Source organism: Nicotiana sylvestris, chromosome 8 (assembly GCF_000393655.2).
Source record: "Nicotiana sylvestris chromosome 8, ASM39365v2, whole genome shotgun sequence".
Lineage (NCBI taxonomy): Eukaryota > Viridiplantae > Streptophyta > Magnoliopsida > Solanales > Solanaceae > Nicotiana > Nicotiana sylvestris.
The window spans coordinates 216,282,762-216,302,182 of NC_091064.1; the positions used below are offsets into that span (position 1 = coordinate 216,282,762).

At 32.1% G+C, this 19,421-nt stretch overlaps 1 protein-coding gene across 1 annotated transcript; it reads left to right on the top strand.

Annotated features, from left to right (window-relative positions):
- Positions 1–14,140: 14,140 nt before the first annotated feature.
- Positions 14,141–17,844, top strand: LOC104220816 (uncharacterized). Its single transcript, XM_009771777.2, has 8 exons — positions 14,141–14,269; positions 14,360–14,458; positions 15,567–16,160; positions 16,519–16,666; positions 16,749–16,882; positions 17,219–17,281; positions 17,365–17,433; positions 17,529–17,844. The coding sequence occupies exons 3-8, from the start codon at positions 15,969–15,971 to the stop codon at positions 17,601–17,603; spliced, it is 681 nt and encodes a 226-aa protein (XP_009770079.1). The 5' UTR covers positions 14,141–14,269; positions 14,360–14,458; positions 15,567–15,968; the 3' UTR covers positions 17,604–17,844.
- Positions 17,845–19,421: the final 1,577 nt, after the last annotated feature.

Here is a 19,421-nt window from a genome sequence, read left to right on the forward strand (position 1 = left end):
AATACATTATTCAAACTAAATCAACAAATCAAAAACCAAAACAAACTCAAATTAAATTACTCGATTAAAAATGAACTTCAAACAAAGAATGAACATGCATTAAATCCATATTAAATAACAAACATGACGGATTCAAATGATTTAACCAACATTAACAATTTCTGAAAAAAAATACACAGCACATGAAACAAACTGAAGAAATAATTAATTAAACTTCAATTTGAATCTAACGACATTAAACTAACAATTTCGCATGAACAAATTGAAAAATTAACAAAACCATGAACACGAACAAAACAAAAATCAAACATTTACCGATTTTAGATCCGAGAATATCAAAAACAAAATACGGACCAAAGTGAAACTTGAACCCACTAACTGGATCGAAACCACGAAGAACTTGGATAAAAACAAATCTGCCCGAAAACCTTGAAACCAACATAACTCGAATCTGCCCGGCAAATATCTTGGCGAGCAGGAACGGGGTTCGTTTCGCATCAAATGCTTGACGAAGCAACAACAACACAGCAGAAGCGATGGGGTTTGGGTTTAGACGTGATGGACATGGTTGGACATCGCGGAAGCAGCAGAAAGATCTTGGTTTTGGGAGTAGCCGCGACGACACAAGAGGGCGTTTGGTTGAAGACGGTGGCAATGAGGTGAAGCAGAAGGAGTCGAGGCAGCTGGAGGTGAAGCATCGACGAGCTGCTGTGACGAAGAAGTCGAAGAAGAAAGCAGCATTTGGACTGTTGTTCGCTGGACGACGCAACAGGCGACGGGGAGAGGCAGCAGTGTTCGACGGGCAGTAGTGTTTGATGAAGGAGCAGCAGTGTTCGACGAGCAGTTCTGCTGGCTGCGTCAATGGTGGACCACGGAGGAGGGGTCGTTTGGACGTGAGGTTGCTTGTGATGAGAAGATGAAGCAGCAGCCATGGTCGTTCACGTCGCTGCTGGAATCTTCGAGCTCAACATGGAGAATATGAGCTTCTTGGTGGTGTGTGTGTGTGTGTGAGTGTGGCATGAGGGGGAAAGGGCAGCAGCCATGGCTGGGCTTGGAGAGTTTTGGAGAAGAAGAGGGAAAGAGATAGGGGGCGGATGAGTTTGGTTTAGGTTTAGGGTTTTTTACTTTTTTTTTTTTTTGTTTTGTTTTTTGTGTAAGATAGGGGGTGTTGGGTATTTGGGTTATGAACCGGGTCGACCTGGTTTGAAATGGACCGGGTCATAGGGAATGTTGGGTATTTTTTGGGCTTGTGGCTTGAATTTGAAGAAGAGCCCAATTCCGATTTTCTTTATATTTTTGCTCTCTTTTCTTCTTTTATTTTTTCTAAAACTAAATTCTAAAAATTCTTAAATTATTATTAAGTTATAAAAGCGCAAATTAACTCCCAATAACAATTAACGCACAATTAAGTAATAATTAAGCATAAAATTGTACATTTGGACATTAAATGCTAAAAATGCAAAAGATGCCTATTTTTGTAATTTTTAATTTTTGTAAAACAAACTTAATTACTAACAATTGTAGAATTAAATCCTACATGCAAAATGCGACATATTTTGTATATTTTTCATTAATTTAACAAATAAATATACACAAACAAATATAAATAATTATCCAAAAATGTCACAAAAACTCTCAAAATTGCACACCAAGGAAAATCATTTTATTTTGAATTTTTTGGGAGTAATTCTTTCATAGGGCAAAAATCACGTGCTTACACCATATATACTCGGATCTATGATGGGGCTGTATGGCCAATAGATCCGACGTCTGAGGGCCGGGATATATAATCGCGTCCATGTCATCAACTGTAAATTCATATTTTTTAATAACTTAATTGTACAAATTATATATATATATATATATGGGTTCAGGGCTCGATATTTTGAGGACCAGTGACACCAAATTATCATTAATAATTATGTGTTTTTATTATAATTTAAATTCATATTTTTTAATAACTTAATTGTACAAATTATATATATATATATATATATATATATATATATATATATATATATTCAGGACTCGATATTTTGAGGACCAGTGACACCAAACTATCATTAATAATTATGTGTTTTTATTATAATTTAAATTCATATATTTTAATAACTTAATTGTACAAATTATATATATATATATATATATATATATATATATATATATATATATATATATATATATATATATATATATTTTGAGGCCCAATGACACCAAACTATCATTAATAATTATGTGTTTTTTTTATAATTTAAATTCATATTTTTAATAACTTAATTGTATAAATTATATATATATATAGGTTCCGGACTCGATATTTTGAGGCCCAATGACACCAAACTATCACTAATAATTATATGTCTTTTTATAGTTTAAATTCTTATTTTTAATAACTTTATTGTACAAAGTTTGCATTTTCAACAACCAGTATAAGATACTTAAACAAAAGGAATTCTAAGCTAAAATACTACACATTACAACGCTACAAGGATCTAATTTTTACTACGCTAAAAGGGTCTACGTTTTACTACGCTAAAAAGATCTAGATTTTACTACGCTAAAAAATAATCTAAACTAAACATAAACAACAAATAAATTTAACTGCAAATAAAACACAAAACGGCATGAAAACACATATATATAAATCAGGATATTAACAGACAAATTTATATTTTTTTTAAAAACACTAATATTAAATTCGGATAATTTTAACATGCTAGTTTCGAAAAAAAACACAAACTGAAATAGAACACATACAAATCAAATAATATGCATTATTATAAATGTTTGAACTTAAAATAAATCGAAATACCTCGATTTAGAATTTTTGGAAAGCAAAAAGATTGAAATTTTGACTCCGGAAGTGTGAATCAACAATGACACGAAGCTCTACTCGAATGTGAGACCTACTTTCTTCAAGTTTTATGTGCCGAGGAGACCAACATTTTTTTCTTTTTTTAAAATGGAGGGCAGCAGCGGGTAGGGGACCAAGAAGAGAAGAGAAGAGTTAAATATGTTGGGATATATACTATTAACCATGAGTTTGGTTTAGATATAGTATTTATTATGAAATAATTGTTTATTCAGTTTTAATAAAGTTTTAAATAGATCATATAATAGTCTGTGTCCTTTGCTTATATAGTAGATGATTTAGTGTATAGAGTTTAGCTTATACACGGAAGATTAAATCATCGGTTCTTATAAGTATAAAGTTTGAGTTCACAATCTAATGATGGAATTGGACAAACCATCAGGAATGATTGTAGCACAAGATTAAATATAATTAATCTTGATTATGGGAATGGTTTAATTCCAACTTCTTGTGCTAGTACATTTTGTATGTATTGAACGGACCAGGTAGAGATAAGTATTTTATACTGACTTAATAAAATAAACTCTCTAGCCATTAAATGTACTTATACTCTTAATCTTGATATAATTATTATTAGCTGTGTGTATTATTATTGTTTTGATTTATTAAAAGGCGAGATTCTTTCGTGGGTCAATATGCCTGGTAAATTGGATAATAATAATATACATTGGCGAAGTAATAGTTAGTTGATGGAATCCATGTCTCGGTTTAGAGATTGATGATATACCTTTATGAAAGCTTATAAGTTTGCATGTGTAAACCCGGCCGGTGGATTTTGTATCCGACACATGAAATAAGTTAAGCGAAAGTCTAAAGGAAATAATCAATAAATTAAATCGTCAGTAATTTAATTTACTTGATTAGTATCTGAATCTTAATATGGGGAGTTAAATAAGATTTAATGGATGAATTTCGAAATTGGATAAGGAGTGCAATTACGGATTTTTAGTGGAATAATTCGTAATTAATTATGGTAGATATTAATTTCGAAAATTAGAAATTAATTCCATAATTGAAGCCTTGTTAATTAAATTCTGTGGTCCCCTACTGTGCCTAAATAATAGGAAATAAAGGAATCATTTTTCTGGTGGAAAAGAAAACCCAACAGGTTTTGGAAAATGGTCTTAACCCTTAAAACTTGTGCTATAAATACATAAGGTTTTCCACCTAGAGGGATGAGTAGATGGTGGCTGAAATTTTCAGCCAAGTTTTCCTAGAAATTTCGCCCACACGAAATTGCTATTTTCGGGTATTATTTGGGTAACACAGTAGAAGACCGTGGAACGTTCGAGGATCACGATTGTGCGGGTGATGGAGATTCCATTGAGAAGTTATGGAACTGAAGGCTCACGTGGTAGAAGAGATATGTTCACGCTTCAAGAGGTAACCCGTGAAATCCCGTTTATGCTAGTTGTCTAAATTACATGTGATTTTGATACTGGGATTGCTTCCGCTGCATATAATAATCCATCAATTGGTATCAGAGCTCACTCACATCTAATTAGATAACTAAGTTTTTCATGAAACAAGAATATGATGTTTATGTGCATTTTTTGAATTACATATATATGTGGTTTTCTAAAAAACTGCACTGCTGTTTTGTGAATTAACTGTGCATAATTTATGGATTATTCTTATAATCATGAGATATATGTTTTCTTATTGATATTTGATTGAAATTATCTGAATTTTTTGGGGTAAACCCTAGAAAAACGCAAAACCTGTTTTTGACCGAATAGCCGGAATTTTCGGTGGTCAGCGAACTTGACGAACTCTGATTGAGCTGATATTTGGTGTGTCCATCGGAAACGCCGTGGTGAGAAAAACTCACTGCCTTGGCAGTGAATCATGGTATTTTTCGGCGTTTCGAGGTCGTTTGGACTGTGTTTTGGACGTTTTTCTATTTTCTGGAAATTATTTCTTAATAATTTTAATTCTTTTTAAATTCAATGGTGTTGGGGATGACTCCCATGGTCCCCATGATTAAATACTAGTCATATAATAGGTTTTACACATTGACTATTAGCAAATAAACGTGTTGTTGTATTAAATTCAATAATAGAGGTGTAAGATTTTATTGACTAGGTCTTACAAGGTATAATTCATATTGTGTAATGATATAATTATTTTGTAAGAAAGTAAAATTCTCTATTTGATATCCTGGATGACTAATGATTGGAGCGTTTGGCATGTTTGTGCATAAAAAATTTCTCAAATTTAAGTTTATATTTTCATGCCCTACGTGATTACTAGTTTGGATTTTCGATGAAGAATTTTGTTCTCTGATTGGAGGTTCTAATTAAGTGAAATATGACGGTATGTTGTATGAGTTTTATAATGTTGGTATGACTTTTAAGCTATGGTCTACCATAAAATAATTTTATGAGCTAAATATATATTCACTTGTAAATTGAGAATTTTATGAGTAATAAATAGTTACCACTGAAGTGGTTTGTTTATTTGAACTCATGAAAAATTCTTAGTAAATTTGTACATGTGAAATTATATCTATTCATGGATTGAGCATTATGATTAATAAGTAGGATCCACAAAATGGTCTATTTATTTGAGTCATTGAAATATGTTTAATATACCATGTGAAAATTATCCTTGAGAAATCTACATTAATGGTGGAGGTTCATAACTAGAAAAAGAGTATTTATCTTTGGGTACTAGTGAAACTAACTCCACCCATGAGAAGAGATATTGGGGTTTTCACTGAACGGGAGAAAATATAATATCTCAGGTTCTTATGTATTTAATAAAAGGATAATTTATTGCAAAAGGAGATATTATATATCCTAGAAATAGGAAGAAAATAATATATGCCTTCAGCTCATAGTGTAATTATAAGGAGAATGGAAATCAATATCATATTTATTTTAATTCATGAAACTACTTAAAACGGTTATTCTCCGAGTTTGGTTACAGGCTAGTGGTCATGAATTTGACGGACTCCGATTAACCTGAAACTTGGTGGGTTCATCGAAAACGATCTAGTGAAAAAAAACTCCTTGCTATGCAGTGAATCATGTTGTTTTTTTTTTTTGGCATTTTGAGGTCGTTTAGATGGGTTTTCAAGCAGTTTATTAAATTGAATTTGTTATAAATATGAAAAATTATTCTTTATATATCGGCTATATTTGTGTTAAATCTGAAACATGATGATTTAACTTGATATGATATATAGCAAGAATGCAAATCACATGGATTTAATCCTGACTACGCCAAAAAAAAATTTATTCGAATTTGGTCTAGTTTTTGGCGATCATGAATTTTACGATCTCCGAATGACCTGAAATTCGGTAGGATCATTGGAAATGATCATATAAGAAGAACTCACTGCTATGCAGTGAATCACATCGTATTTTGACGATTTGGGATCGTTTAGGTGAGTTTTTTGGAGGTTTGACGGATTAAAATGTGATTTACATACGAAAAGTCATTCTTTCTATCATTTTATATGTCTAATCTGGAACATGATAACACATGTTGATTTGACATGAATTGGTATATGATAAAAAAAATGTAGGTCATATTTTAAATTCTTAAAAAAATGCTTAAAATGATAATTTTCCAAATTTGGTCGCAATTTTTGATTGATATGAAATTTGGTAGATTTATCAGAAATAGTCCAGTCAACAATAATCACCACTATACAGTGTGAAATATTAATTTTAGTATTTTAAGACTGTTTAAATGGGTATTGGGCATTTTTTTAATATGGAACTTAATCCTCAGAGAAAAGTTCGTGGTTGTGATAAAGTGGTGATCGGAATAAACCCCTATGGTCTTCATTTTTTTTATTTATAGTGAGATAATAAATTTATGCGTTGACATTAGGTCTTCCTCCATATCGGATAAATTTATTATGAACTCATTGGCTATAGTTACTAGTTATTGATAACCAGTATTAACTCTCCATCTGAGCTTAAAGAGTTGAATCAATTTTGTAACTATAATACAATCATGATTAAGTGGTGATAAAAATATATTTCTATGGTCTTTCACTATTAATTTCAAGTGAGTAATAAATTTATGCGTTGACTTTAGGTCTTCCTCCATATCGGATAAATTTATTGTAAGCTCACTAGGTGAAATACAAGTAATTGATATCGTGTACTTACTCTCCATCTGAGTATACATGTTGGATCAATGAAACTAGAGCTATTAAAAATGATGTTCACTTGACTTAAATTAACAGTATACTCTCCATCTGAGTTGGGTCTGTTTTAATTATTGGAGTGAATAATCTGGCATTGCATATGTATGTTGCATGAGTAGTTCTTTCCCATCGAAATTGCTATTCAAGATGCATGACATATATGTGTAGTGTGTTTTAAAATTTTTGTATTAAAAAGTTATATACAATTGACTGAAAATAATAGTATGCTCTCCATCTGAGTTGGTTCTATTTATTTTTGGATTGTATAATTCTTGCATTATATAATATACTTTGCATGAATAATTCTTTTCCCATCGAAATTTATTATTCCAGATGCATGTATGTATATAAATATTGAATGCAGTCTGAATTTTACTATTCAGTGTTTTGACTTATTATGATCTATTTAATATTTTTATCTCAACTCCACAATGATTTTATGCAATTTGTCGTATTACTTGTTAAAATTTTCTTTTAGTGATAAGGCATTAATTTTAAGGATGCAATATATGTACTTTTGTTAGAAGGAATTTAATTCCGGTTTCTGGGCAAAATAAGAGATGGATATTTGTTTTATTTTTCGAATAACTCTTGAGTTATTGAGCTTAATAAACACTTTATCTCTTGTGGTACATGAATGCATGACCTTGTTATTATATATTGATGTCTCTCCTGAACAGAACAATATTAGTCTACCTCATAAGAGAATATGTTCTTCAGAATTGAGTAAAACTTATCTGTGCACTTTTATCTAAGTCATATTAATCTGGATAGGATTTCAAGTTGGTCAAGTATGGACCTTAAGGTTCATTGAAAGTAGAGGCACTACCAACTTGTGGATCCTGTTTGGAAGGAAATTTGACTAAAAGATGTTTCCCTTTAAAAGGAAATAAAACTAGTGATAAGCTAGAATGAATCCTTTCTGATTTGTATGGTTAAATGAACATACTCGTAAGAGATAGATTTTGAGTATTTTATGACGTTCATAAATGATTACTCAAAATATTAATATATTTATTTGATGCACTGTAAGTCTTAATGAATTAAGTAATTCAAGGTTTTTAAGACTTGAAATAGAGAAGCACCAAAGAAATATATTAAGTTACTACAATTTGATTGTAGTGGCGAGCATCTCTCTAAAGAGTTTTTTAGTTACATATCAGAATAGGGATTACATCTCAATTGACTACACCGTAAACTCCATAATAGAGTCGTGTAGTAGAAAGAAGAAATAAGTCTCTTTTGGATATGGATAGACTAATGACGTGTTATTCAGATTTGCCTTATTTATTTTTGGAATATTTCCTGGAAACTTCAAATTACATTCTGAATTTAGTTCCTTCTAAGCTAGTACCTGGGACATCTATAGAACTGTGGACTGAATGTAAGCTTGGTCTGTGGCATGTTCAGATATAGGATTATCCCGCATATGTGCTGAAAGGGAAAGCAGATATGTAAGTTGGAACTAAGGATGGATAGGTGCATGTTTATCGAATATCCAAGAAAACGAATGAAGCTTTATTTTATTGTCCTAAAGAAAATAAGGCAATTGTTAAAACAAATGCATTTTTCTAGATAAGGACTGTTTAATAAAACATGTTCCTAGAAGTAAACTATTTTTACAGGAACTGGGCAAAGAAATAACTAGATGTTCAAGAACATCAAAACCCACACGTCAGAATTGACGTTCCATTGCATTTAAGTAGTGGGAGAACGTTAATAGACATAATATGCCTTTATCGAGTGGGAGTGATGTTTGAACATTGAACACTATAGTAAGAAGTCACTAATATTTCAATGTCGTGAGGTAACGAAGGTAATATTAGTGGTACTTCGTCTTAGTGGGAGAAAGCTAAAGAAAATTATAGTTCGGTGTTCATTCTTGGGATAGTTTCGGTAACAGGATCTCTGAAGAGTTTAATACCAAACTAGATAATTACGACAAAGTACTACTGGACAAATATTGCATCAGATATAACTTGGCAAGATTCTTTAACAAAACCTTATTTGGTGAAGACTTTTAATAGTCATGTAAAAGAATGCCTGAGAAAGTTGTAGATGCATGGTTATGAGTCTAAGTGGGAGATTGTTGGGGCATATACTATTAACCATGCATTTGGATATAGTATATTCTAATAATTATCATGGTTAAAAGTCTAAGTGGGAGATTGTTGGGATATATACTATTAACCATGAGTTTGGTTTAGATATAGTATTTATTATGAAATAATTGTTTATTCAGTTTTAATAAAGTTTTAAATAGATCATATAATAGTCTGTGTCCTTTGCTTATATAGTAGATGATTTAGTGTATAGAGTTTAGCTTATACACGGAAGATTAAATCATCGGTTCTTATAAGTATAAAGTTTGAGTTCACAATCTAATGATGGAATTGGACAAACCATCAGGAATGATTGTAGCACAAGATTAAATATAATTAATCTTGATTATGGGAATGGTTTAATTCCAACTTCTTGTGCTAGTACATTTTGTATGTATTGAACGGACCAGGTAGAGATAAGTATTTTATACTGACTTAATAAAATAAACTCTCTAGCCATTAAATGTACTTATACTCTTAATCTTGATATAATTATTATTAGCTGTGTGTATTATTATTGTTTTGATTTATTAAAAGGCGAGATTCTTTCGTGGGTCAATATGCCTGGTAAATTGGATAATAATAATATACATTGGCGAAGTAATAGTTAGTTGATGGAATCCATGTCTCGGTTTAGAGATTGATGATATACCTTTATGAAAGCTTATAAGTTTGCATGTGTAAACCCGGCCGGTGGATTTTGTATCCGACACATGAAATAAGTTAAGCGAAAGTCTAAAGGAAATAATCAATAAATTAAATCGTCAGTAATTTAATTTACTTGATTAGTATCTGAATCTTAATATGGGGAGTTAAATAAGATTTAATGGATGAATTTCGAAATTGGATAAGGAGTGCAATTACGGATTTTTAGTGGAATAATTCGTAATTAATTATGGTAGATATTAATTTCGAAAATTAGAAATTAATTCCATAATTGAAGCCTTGTTAATTAAATTCTGTGGTCCCTACTGTGCCTAAATAATAGGAAATAAAGGAATCATTTTTCTGGTGGAAAAGAAAACCCAACAGGTTTTGGAAAATGGTCTTAACCCTTAAAACTTGTGCTATAAATACATAAGGTTTTCCACCTAGAGGGATGAGTAGATGGTGGCTGAAATTTTCAGCCAAGTTTTCCTAGAAATTTCGCCCACACGAAATTGCTATTTTCGGGTATTATTTGGGTAACACAGTAGAAGACCGTGGAACGTTCGAGGATCACGATTGTGCGGGTGATGGAGATTCCATTGAGAAGTTATGGAACTGAAGGCTCACGTGGTAGAAGAGATATGTTCACGCTTCAAGAGGTAACCCGTGAAATTCCGTTTATGCTAGTTGTCTAAATTACATGTGATTTTGATACTGGGATTGCTTCCGCTGCATATAATAATCCATCAAAATAATGGAGGAAGAAACGATGAAGAAGACGGATGTAATTTAAAAAAAAGGGTATAGCGCCAGTTATTGTGGCGCTATATCTGCGCCGTGTCAGCTTTTGCAGTATAGCGCCACAATATCTGGCGCTATACATTAACGGTGCCGTTACCGTTAATGTATAGCGCCAGATATTGTGGCACTATACATAAAAATGTAACTTTTTGTTTACTACTTATTTGTGTACTTTGAGTCCAAAAGAATCACATTTTGGTTCCGGACTCTAAAATTATAACATTCAGAATTGAAAGAATGCCAGTGAAGGTTGATATTTTTGATGTATCATCTTTTGCTATAGAGCATACAAGAATATGAGAAACATAATACTTCACCATAGTATTTGAGACAATTTTTCTTGGTTTTTAAAACATCTTAGTAATGTAATAGTTTGCAATTCGATTCCACCAATTTAGTGTTTGCATCTCACTTAGATTAAGATTTCTGAATCCATAAATATCTGCTCCTTTTGTTCCCATTATTTCGTGGGTCTAATTTTAAAATGACCTGGTACTAAATCGTTTTCGATATTTTTTAGGGTATTAAAAGGTCATAATATTTCTTAATGTATTAAGTTTGGCTGAGCAATGAACTGGCGCCATGTTATAGTATGTTGGTTTTGTTTTTTAATTCATTACATTACGATAATTCAAGTGTCTCTTCTTCAACTGCTTTTTGGGACCATTTGTATTTTATAGCTGTACCAATATCTATTTATTTTACAACTCAAAAAGTAAATGAGGCAAAGATTTAATGCATATTTTTATCGTTGCCAATCATTCATTCAAAGTTTTTCCCTCTCAAGTTTCCAACTTACATATATTTATTTTTTGGTTTGTTGCAAAAGGAATAAATTAACTTAAAATTCTCATTTTATTTTTATAAACAAGTTTTTAGAGCTACACAAATTATATAGCATATTTAATGTAATGTTACATGTTTCAAAGTCTTATCGCCACGTAAATACTATCGCATATTCAAAACGATTAATTTCAAAAGTCTTTATTTATTTTGTAAATTTCGTAGTATTAAATATCATGAACTGTATATACCTTTTGGCCCCCCCAAAAAAATAAAAAATTGTATTCCTTTTTGCCTAGTACTTATTTCTTTTCAAGTTCAAATATAAATATTCTTACAAAAAAATGGACAAAAGAGTTAATGAAATGCCAGACTTACCCGGAAAAAGCTTTCCACATTTTGACTTGGTATATTATTTCTCCTTTTATTTTAGTCTATAGATTGGCTTGTGCATATTTGTATCTGTGTTATTTATTTATTTATTTATATATTTATTTGTTTATTTATTTCATCTGGTCATATATGTTGTCAGGAAACTGAACTTAAAGAAGCTGAAATCTTCGAACCTACGCAAGATTATTGTCTTTGTCAATTTTAATGTTTGGTGCGTGGACTTTTTAGTCTGAGACTCAGAGTTCGTCGCATCGGACTTACCTAATGCGTTTACATCTCGTGTGTAGTTTGAAGTGATTCCACAATGCATATTCGAAGAATAGTAGTTGCGGGTTTTTCCCTGAGAATTTTCTAAATAAGTAAATAAATATTAAATATCGAATACATGATGTAACATTATGTAGGCGGCTTGTCTAATGCGGTTCACTAAGTTTGTTGTAACATAGGATAGAATTAATGATAGGAACTGAATGTTTTAATCTATAACAACAACAACGACCCAGTATATTCCCATAAGTAGGGTCTGAGGATGGTGAGATGTACGCAACCTTACTTTTATCCTTATCTTGGACGGGCAAAGACGTTATTTCCGATAGATCCTCAACTAAAGAAAATATGAAAGAAATATTGATACTAAGTAATAACAGTACAAGAATATTTTAATCTATCAAATCTAAAATTTCGATTCTATTTAATCTATCAAATCTAAAATTTCGATTCTATCCCAAACACAATATATGAAAGATTATCACCTTTTGACCAAAGAAAAAAGATTATCACCTCAGTATCCATTAAAAATAATTCATTTTTGGTTTAAACGTAAAACAATAAGCTAAATTTTTTGGGATTGTGAAACCCAAAAAGTAGTTTGTCCAGTAATTCACCAACAATATAGCTCCAATAAGACGTGTACAATATTTTAAAAGAAATTATTTAAAAATTGCTCTTATATAGTATAAATTTAAAAGGGTATAAATAATGTGTAAGCTTTAGAAGTCAAACATTATACATTATTTACAGAAGAACACAAATAAGTGTACAAAAATAAAATCACAAAAATGATACGAATCACTCTCCATATTACGACTAACGACAGAAAAGTAATTGCAGAACATGTGGGAGTGGTCCCTACATTTTTACTCACTTGGGTCCCACTTCTATAGAGTGTGACGTGGGTCCCACTGGAGTGCGTTATGTTCTTTCAAATATCTTTTAATTTTCTTTTTTAATTTCATTTTCGAGAATTTTGTGCGCTCCAGCTGCCTCGTAAAACGAGCGGATTCCAAATCTATATTCAAATATACTTAATAAATTTCCTAAAATACACAATTCAAATTCTCTCCCACACAATTGCACAGAGTACAAACAGTTGTGAATTAAGGTACAAACGATATATACTTTTGGCCTTTGTTAGGATAAGATCCGACAGCTGTATGTTTACCGACACGTGTACGTTTAACTCTTCCCTCAATTATTTTCCCTCTCTTTTGGTTTTCAGATTATCTTCAACCGGCTCAGCTCGGCTTATGAGCATGGATAATCATTTACCCTTGATAATTAGGGGGCTAAACTGTCAAACGAGATAATTTGAGGGGCTGATCTTGTTCGTTGATGTAGTTGCCGGAGATGTACCAGACAAAGTAGAACCAAAGCTGAAAAATTGACAAAAAAAGTATATAATATATATAAATTATATGCGGTATAATATCGATATAATTTTTGAGAAACTAAGCTTGTTTATAGTGTAATTTTCATTTTTATTTAAATGTATTTGGTTTTTCTTTTCTTCAACTAAGTCCAAGAGCCCATTTGAATTGACTTAAAAAAGTGATTTTTTCTAAAAATAGTTTTAAGCCAAAAAATAATAAGTTGGAGTTGCCCAACTTATTTTAAAAAACTTTTAACTTATTTTAAATATTTTTAACTTTACTAAACATTCAAAAAATTTAAAAAAACTTAAAGCTAATTTAACCAGCTTAAAAGTAAACCCTAACTATCCTCTAAATCAACAAACTATTGTCCAAAGGCGTTAAACTATTTTCCCATGTAAAATATTTTTTCTGTCACATGTGACATGTTTTTAATTTGTCGCAAAGTAATGCTTTATCTTTATATTTCAAAGCAATTTAAGTTTAATTTTTTTTATTTAATTTTAATAAGATGATTCATATTCATATAAAAATGTACGTATGATTTATTTGAAATATGTACCGTGTGGTCGCTATCAAAAGCCTCGGATTCCTTTTGTACGTCACCGGTTCAGAGATCACATTCAACTCGACTCAACACGCAACAAACCGGAAACTGAGCCGGCTCAATTAGCCGTTAACTGTTCAAACCGGTTTGAATATAATACAAAGTAGACGAAAAGAAAACGAAAGAGATAAGGAAGAAAAAGCCAATTGACCGTACAACAAGTGGGTCTCATCTTCTCTCTCTCTTCTTTTTTAGCAGAAGGAGAAGCAGAGTCGTTTCCATTCCAATGGCAGTTGTGAAGCATTTACTGTATGCTCTTTCTCTTTCTCTCTCTAGATATTTTCTCTTTCTCTCTCTAGATTAGTCTCTGAAATTCGTGCATTTTGTGTGTTGTATCAGATTGCATTTCACTCAAATCTGACTACAAAAATCTCGTTTCTTTTGGCCTCTGAAATTCACTCTTTTGCTTTGAGTGACTCATATTCACATTGAACTGAGGTACGTACGTTAACTGTAACGGATTTTATAGGTTTGCTTTGCTAGAATTTTTCACTGTTTTCTGTTTTATGCATTGTGAAGAGTTACTTTCATTTTGTGATTAAAACAATTCTGAGCTCTTTTCTAATTATAAGTTTTTAAGTTTCTCAAAAATTTTGGTTCAATTAATGTAACGGATTCAGTATGATGTTAGTTTCACTTTTTTTGAATTTTATGCATTGAGAAATTGCTTTTTTTCTTCTTCTTGTTAAATCAACAATTTTCAGCTCTTCTCTAATTTGCACCTTTTTGTATTAGTTATTTGGGTTAAATCAACAATTTCACTTTTTTGATGTTTTATGCATTGCGAAAATGCGTTTTTTCCTCAAATAAACAATTCTGAGCTCTTCTCAGCTTTTCAATTTTCTTAATTTTAATTTTCCCTTTTAAACGACTTCTTTTTTTAACGTTGTATTTTTAATTATTCAAGTGAAAAAGCTTTCCTTCCTAGCAAAATGAAAGTCACAGAACTTCAATTTACGAGCATTTATTGTTTATGAGTGAGCGTTTATTTCTTAAGGCAGCCTCATGCGTATTGCTTCTGCGAAAAAATCGTCTGTCTTTTTAACTTTTGTATCTTTTATGATATATCTAATTTTCATCTTAAATGCATGCTCTGGTACAAGCTAACAGAGAGTCCTGTAAAAGAAAGGTGAATTGGAAGCATTAGCTAGTAATTTTGATGGAGTTTGAGAGCTTAAGCTTAAATTAATTGCTTTAATCTTCAATTGGATATGAGTAGTGACACTGATAATTATTTTTAAGTATGTGTATATGTGTGTGTGAATGCACTGTAGATTTTAGTGGATCATGCGTTTTTGCATTTATTATACTCATGCAAAACCCGTGAATTGCTGGTTTTAATTACTTGTTGGCTCGTAGCATTCAACATTCCATAAGAAATTTCGTGTCAGTCTTATGAGATCCTAAAAATCACTACTTATATTTTTCTCTCTCCTTTGAGTATATATGGCTGGCTCTAGGAAAATGCCTTGATTGGACAGAGTAGGCATGCTTTGTGGGAATTATATCGCTACCCTTTTGACATTCTTGATATTTGCTTTTTCAGGAATTTCGTTTCAGATTTGGGGGGTTCTGGTTGATTGATTCTGCTTCTTGAAAGTTAAAAGTTCTCAGTCTTTGTCAGAGAAGCCATTTGAGGTGAATCGTGTAATTAGGAGTGGAGATTCTTTATGAAAGGAATCTTAACTGAGATTCTTGGGATTTAGTTCTGTATTGGAAGTTGGCCTACGTGACATAGAAGTTGAAGTTTAATCTGCTACCAAGTTGGTTGTTATTAGCAATTTGTTATTTGATTGTCTGATCGAAATGAGGAGCAAGGGAGAGTGGATTATTCATCATGTAGAACTCTGCAGTTTGGTTGCAGATTAGCAGTAGCTAACCTAGACTGATCTCTGTTGTTATCTTCATTGGATTCACTGTGATTAGTTAGTTGTTTAGACGTGCAAAAATGCTGGAGACTCAACTATGTCCTTCTCGGGTGTTATCGCCTTTCCGTGAAGAGAGTGGTGATGAGGAACTATCTGTTCTTCCGAGACACACCAAAGTTATTGTGACTGGAAACAACAGAACCAAGAGTGTTTTGCTGGGGCTTCAGGGAGTTGTCAAAAAGGCTGTTGGGCTTGGTGGTTGGCATTGGCTGGTGAGCCCTCATTCTTTTTAGATTGTTTTTTTTTTACCCTAACAGTCCAGAAAATGATTATTCTTCTCTTTTACAGCTTGACCTGAAATAAGTAACTGCTGAAATAGCTTCCTAATTAAGTTACTGTGAATGTAGGGTTATTCTCTTTTCTTTATAGCAAAACTTACCTATGGACTTGTTGGCAGAGTGAATTTAACTTCAATGATTTCTGTTTGTCAAATAGTTAAGCTTTTTGGACCTTGCTGTTGTGAAATCTCCTAGTTAACATCCTTGTTTTCCTTATTTTTTTGTGGTTCTGTTGTCTGTTTGATTTTGGAATCAGTTAAGAGTACTAAACTTCTTTCTCTCAAAACTGAAGGTTTTGAAAAATGGGGTTGAAGTCAAGCTACAGAGAAATGCATTGAGTGTGCTAGAACCTCCCACGGGAGATGAAGAAGATGATGATTATGACTTTGATGACTCGAGCAGTGGTTCAGACATTGTTGAAAAAGAAAGCCATCACTTTGGTTAGTCTCCATTATCCGAACTTTGTTTTATCAGTTCTTCTAAAGAGGTTTCTTATTTGATTAAAATCCTTGTATTTGGTAGCCACTGGTGTCGAGTACAGAAAAGTGAGCAAGCCTAGAGTTCGTTATACAAGGCCCACATGGGCCTTGTCTGGACCAGCAAAGACAATGAGCCGTGGCAATTGCAGAGAAGTTGAACCTAACTATTTGCAACCGGTAAGCACCTTAGTAGACATTGACTCTGTCCAGTGTTACACCTGGTTTTCATTGATGTGAATGGCTTTGTCCAGGTTACATTACTTGTTTGCATTCAAAGTGATTAAATTATAGTAGTATCTTAACTGGTTTTACAGAAACTCAAATGAAGTACAAATAGTATAAGATCCATTATGTGAATTTTGTGACTTATTCTTTATGAATTGGAAGGGCCTTTCTATACCTGCAAGTCTGTCAATATATGCTGCTTGAGGCTTTATCATTGAAAAAACTCAGCTTTTATTGAACTAACTGTGCTATACTTGTTTAATTAAATTGTTTCATTTGGACTATCAGAGATTGAACTTGGCAAAACTAGGAACTGGTTCACTATGGAGATACTGGCGAAACTTCAACCTCGTAAGTTTCTTCTACCGCGATCATTTTCAATGATCAATGAAACATGTCAGTTCAAGTTAGTAACAGATATTGCATATGTGCAGGCACATATTAACCCTAACCCGACAAAGGAACAACTGCTTAGTGCTGTGCAGCAGCACTTCTCATCACAGGTCTTGTTCGTTCTCTTGCTATGCTCAACTGCATAATCTACTTGCTTAGCTCCAAGTTTTACTAATGGATGCTTCCAATCTCTTAATACGTGCAGCGAGTTGATGAGGTACAAGTGGTGGTGGAATTTATCCGTGCGGCCAAGAGATTAAGGTCAGCTGACACCCATTGAAGATTTGATAATAGGGTAAAATTGAAGAAGGTTGGATTATTATCTGTAATATAATGCATATAGAGTAAATATTATGAACCTCTAACTTAGTTAAGCTAATTATAGACTCTACTAATGGAGACTGGTGAGAGCTTCTTTGTTAGCTAATCACCCCCTAATTGTCTCCCGGATCCCTAACCTTGTATTATGCGGCTGTGACCCGGTTGATATTTATGACCATTTCTAGTGTGATTCCGTGTTACATGTGATGTCTTTATTTTATTTTTTCCTTTTAAGTTTTATATATATACATCCTAATGACGAGACATTAACGGTGATGATTCATATAGCTGATTCGAATATACTTCTGTATTGAGACGCGGGTTTGAGTTGTTTCTTGAGAATCATAATTTGTTGCTATGAATGCTCCTTGATTTTAAAAAAGCTGATTTCATAATTTAGTTTTCCTTTTCTTTTACGAGGAAACCTTGACGTAGTTGGTAAATTACATTCATGTGATTAGAATGTCATAGGTTTGAGTGTGAAAATAGCTTTTAGTCCCTTGCAGAAATTTAGGTAAGGCGGCGTACAATAAATTATGTGGTCTGGCTCTTTTTCCGACGCAAGCTCCAAATACGTTACGAACGTAAAGCCGTTTTAAACTGAATCTTTTGTACAGTAGGCTGTCTTTTCTGGCTAATTGGGTTTTCTCTTTTTTTTTTTTGGCTGTAATGCAGACATTCTAGACGAGGAAAAATATCTAAAAATATTACAGTATTAAATTTATTAATATGTACAAAATTGGTGGATATGGAGGCCAGGCTGTAAATAGGTGTCACGGGTCAACAATAAGTTGGCATATGTGGACCCATGGTGGGGTCTTATTTTATGTGTATTAAATATCTACCAGCCGAAGAGATACTACTTTTGTGCAACCAAACCTAACATAGGCATCAAAATTAATATATTAAATTATCAATAAGAGTTTGTGGTAGAGGGTAAGTATATCCTCATCCTTAATTATATTTCTCGGGTTTTAACTTTGAATATAAATTTTTTTTGTTAGGTAATAATTTACTTCAGTAGCGAAATCAGAAATTTTGGTCTCCTAGCACAATGTAGCTTGCCCTTGCTTTACCTCCAATATGACATTTTAATTTAATTTGAATTTAATCAGACTTTAATACTACGTGAAACTAGAAAAAAAAAATAATTTTGAATTTTTATTGGGAGATTGAGAAGAGTACCTTTCTCTTCACGTTATTAAGTTGGTACCAAAAGAATTCTATTATTGGTCCCTACAAAAGATTTTGTGCAAAAGGTTAGGGGGGCTTCTTTGGATTTGCTCTATTATTTCAGTTTTATAGTGGACCCTCTTTGTCCCCCCACCCACCTATAATTGGAATTTTAAAATTAATGGGATAGGGAGCTTCGTATATTAAATTATTACTTTTTATTTATTTAAAAAATTAAACCTTAGTTTCTGTGTGAAGTCAAACAGCAAATTAGAAAGCTAAAGTGTGGATGAATATTTATTCGTCACTTTCTCCTATTATGGATTCTAAGTTTTCGTTAGAGTATTATATTTCGATTTGAATTTATTCTAACTAGTATTAGGGTATGCGCTTTGCGCGTGTACCTATATCAATAAATATATAATTTTTAAAAATTATATATATATTATTCAATAATGTGTTTTAGTTATTAAAAAAGTATCAAAGAAAGAAAATGTAAGTTTCTAAATATAGTGAATGTTAATCTCAATAAGCTAGTTCATTAAACAAGAAATGCTACGCCACATAAGTCTTTATATATCTTATTATGATTTATGAGATAATA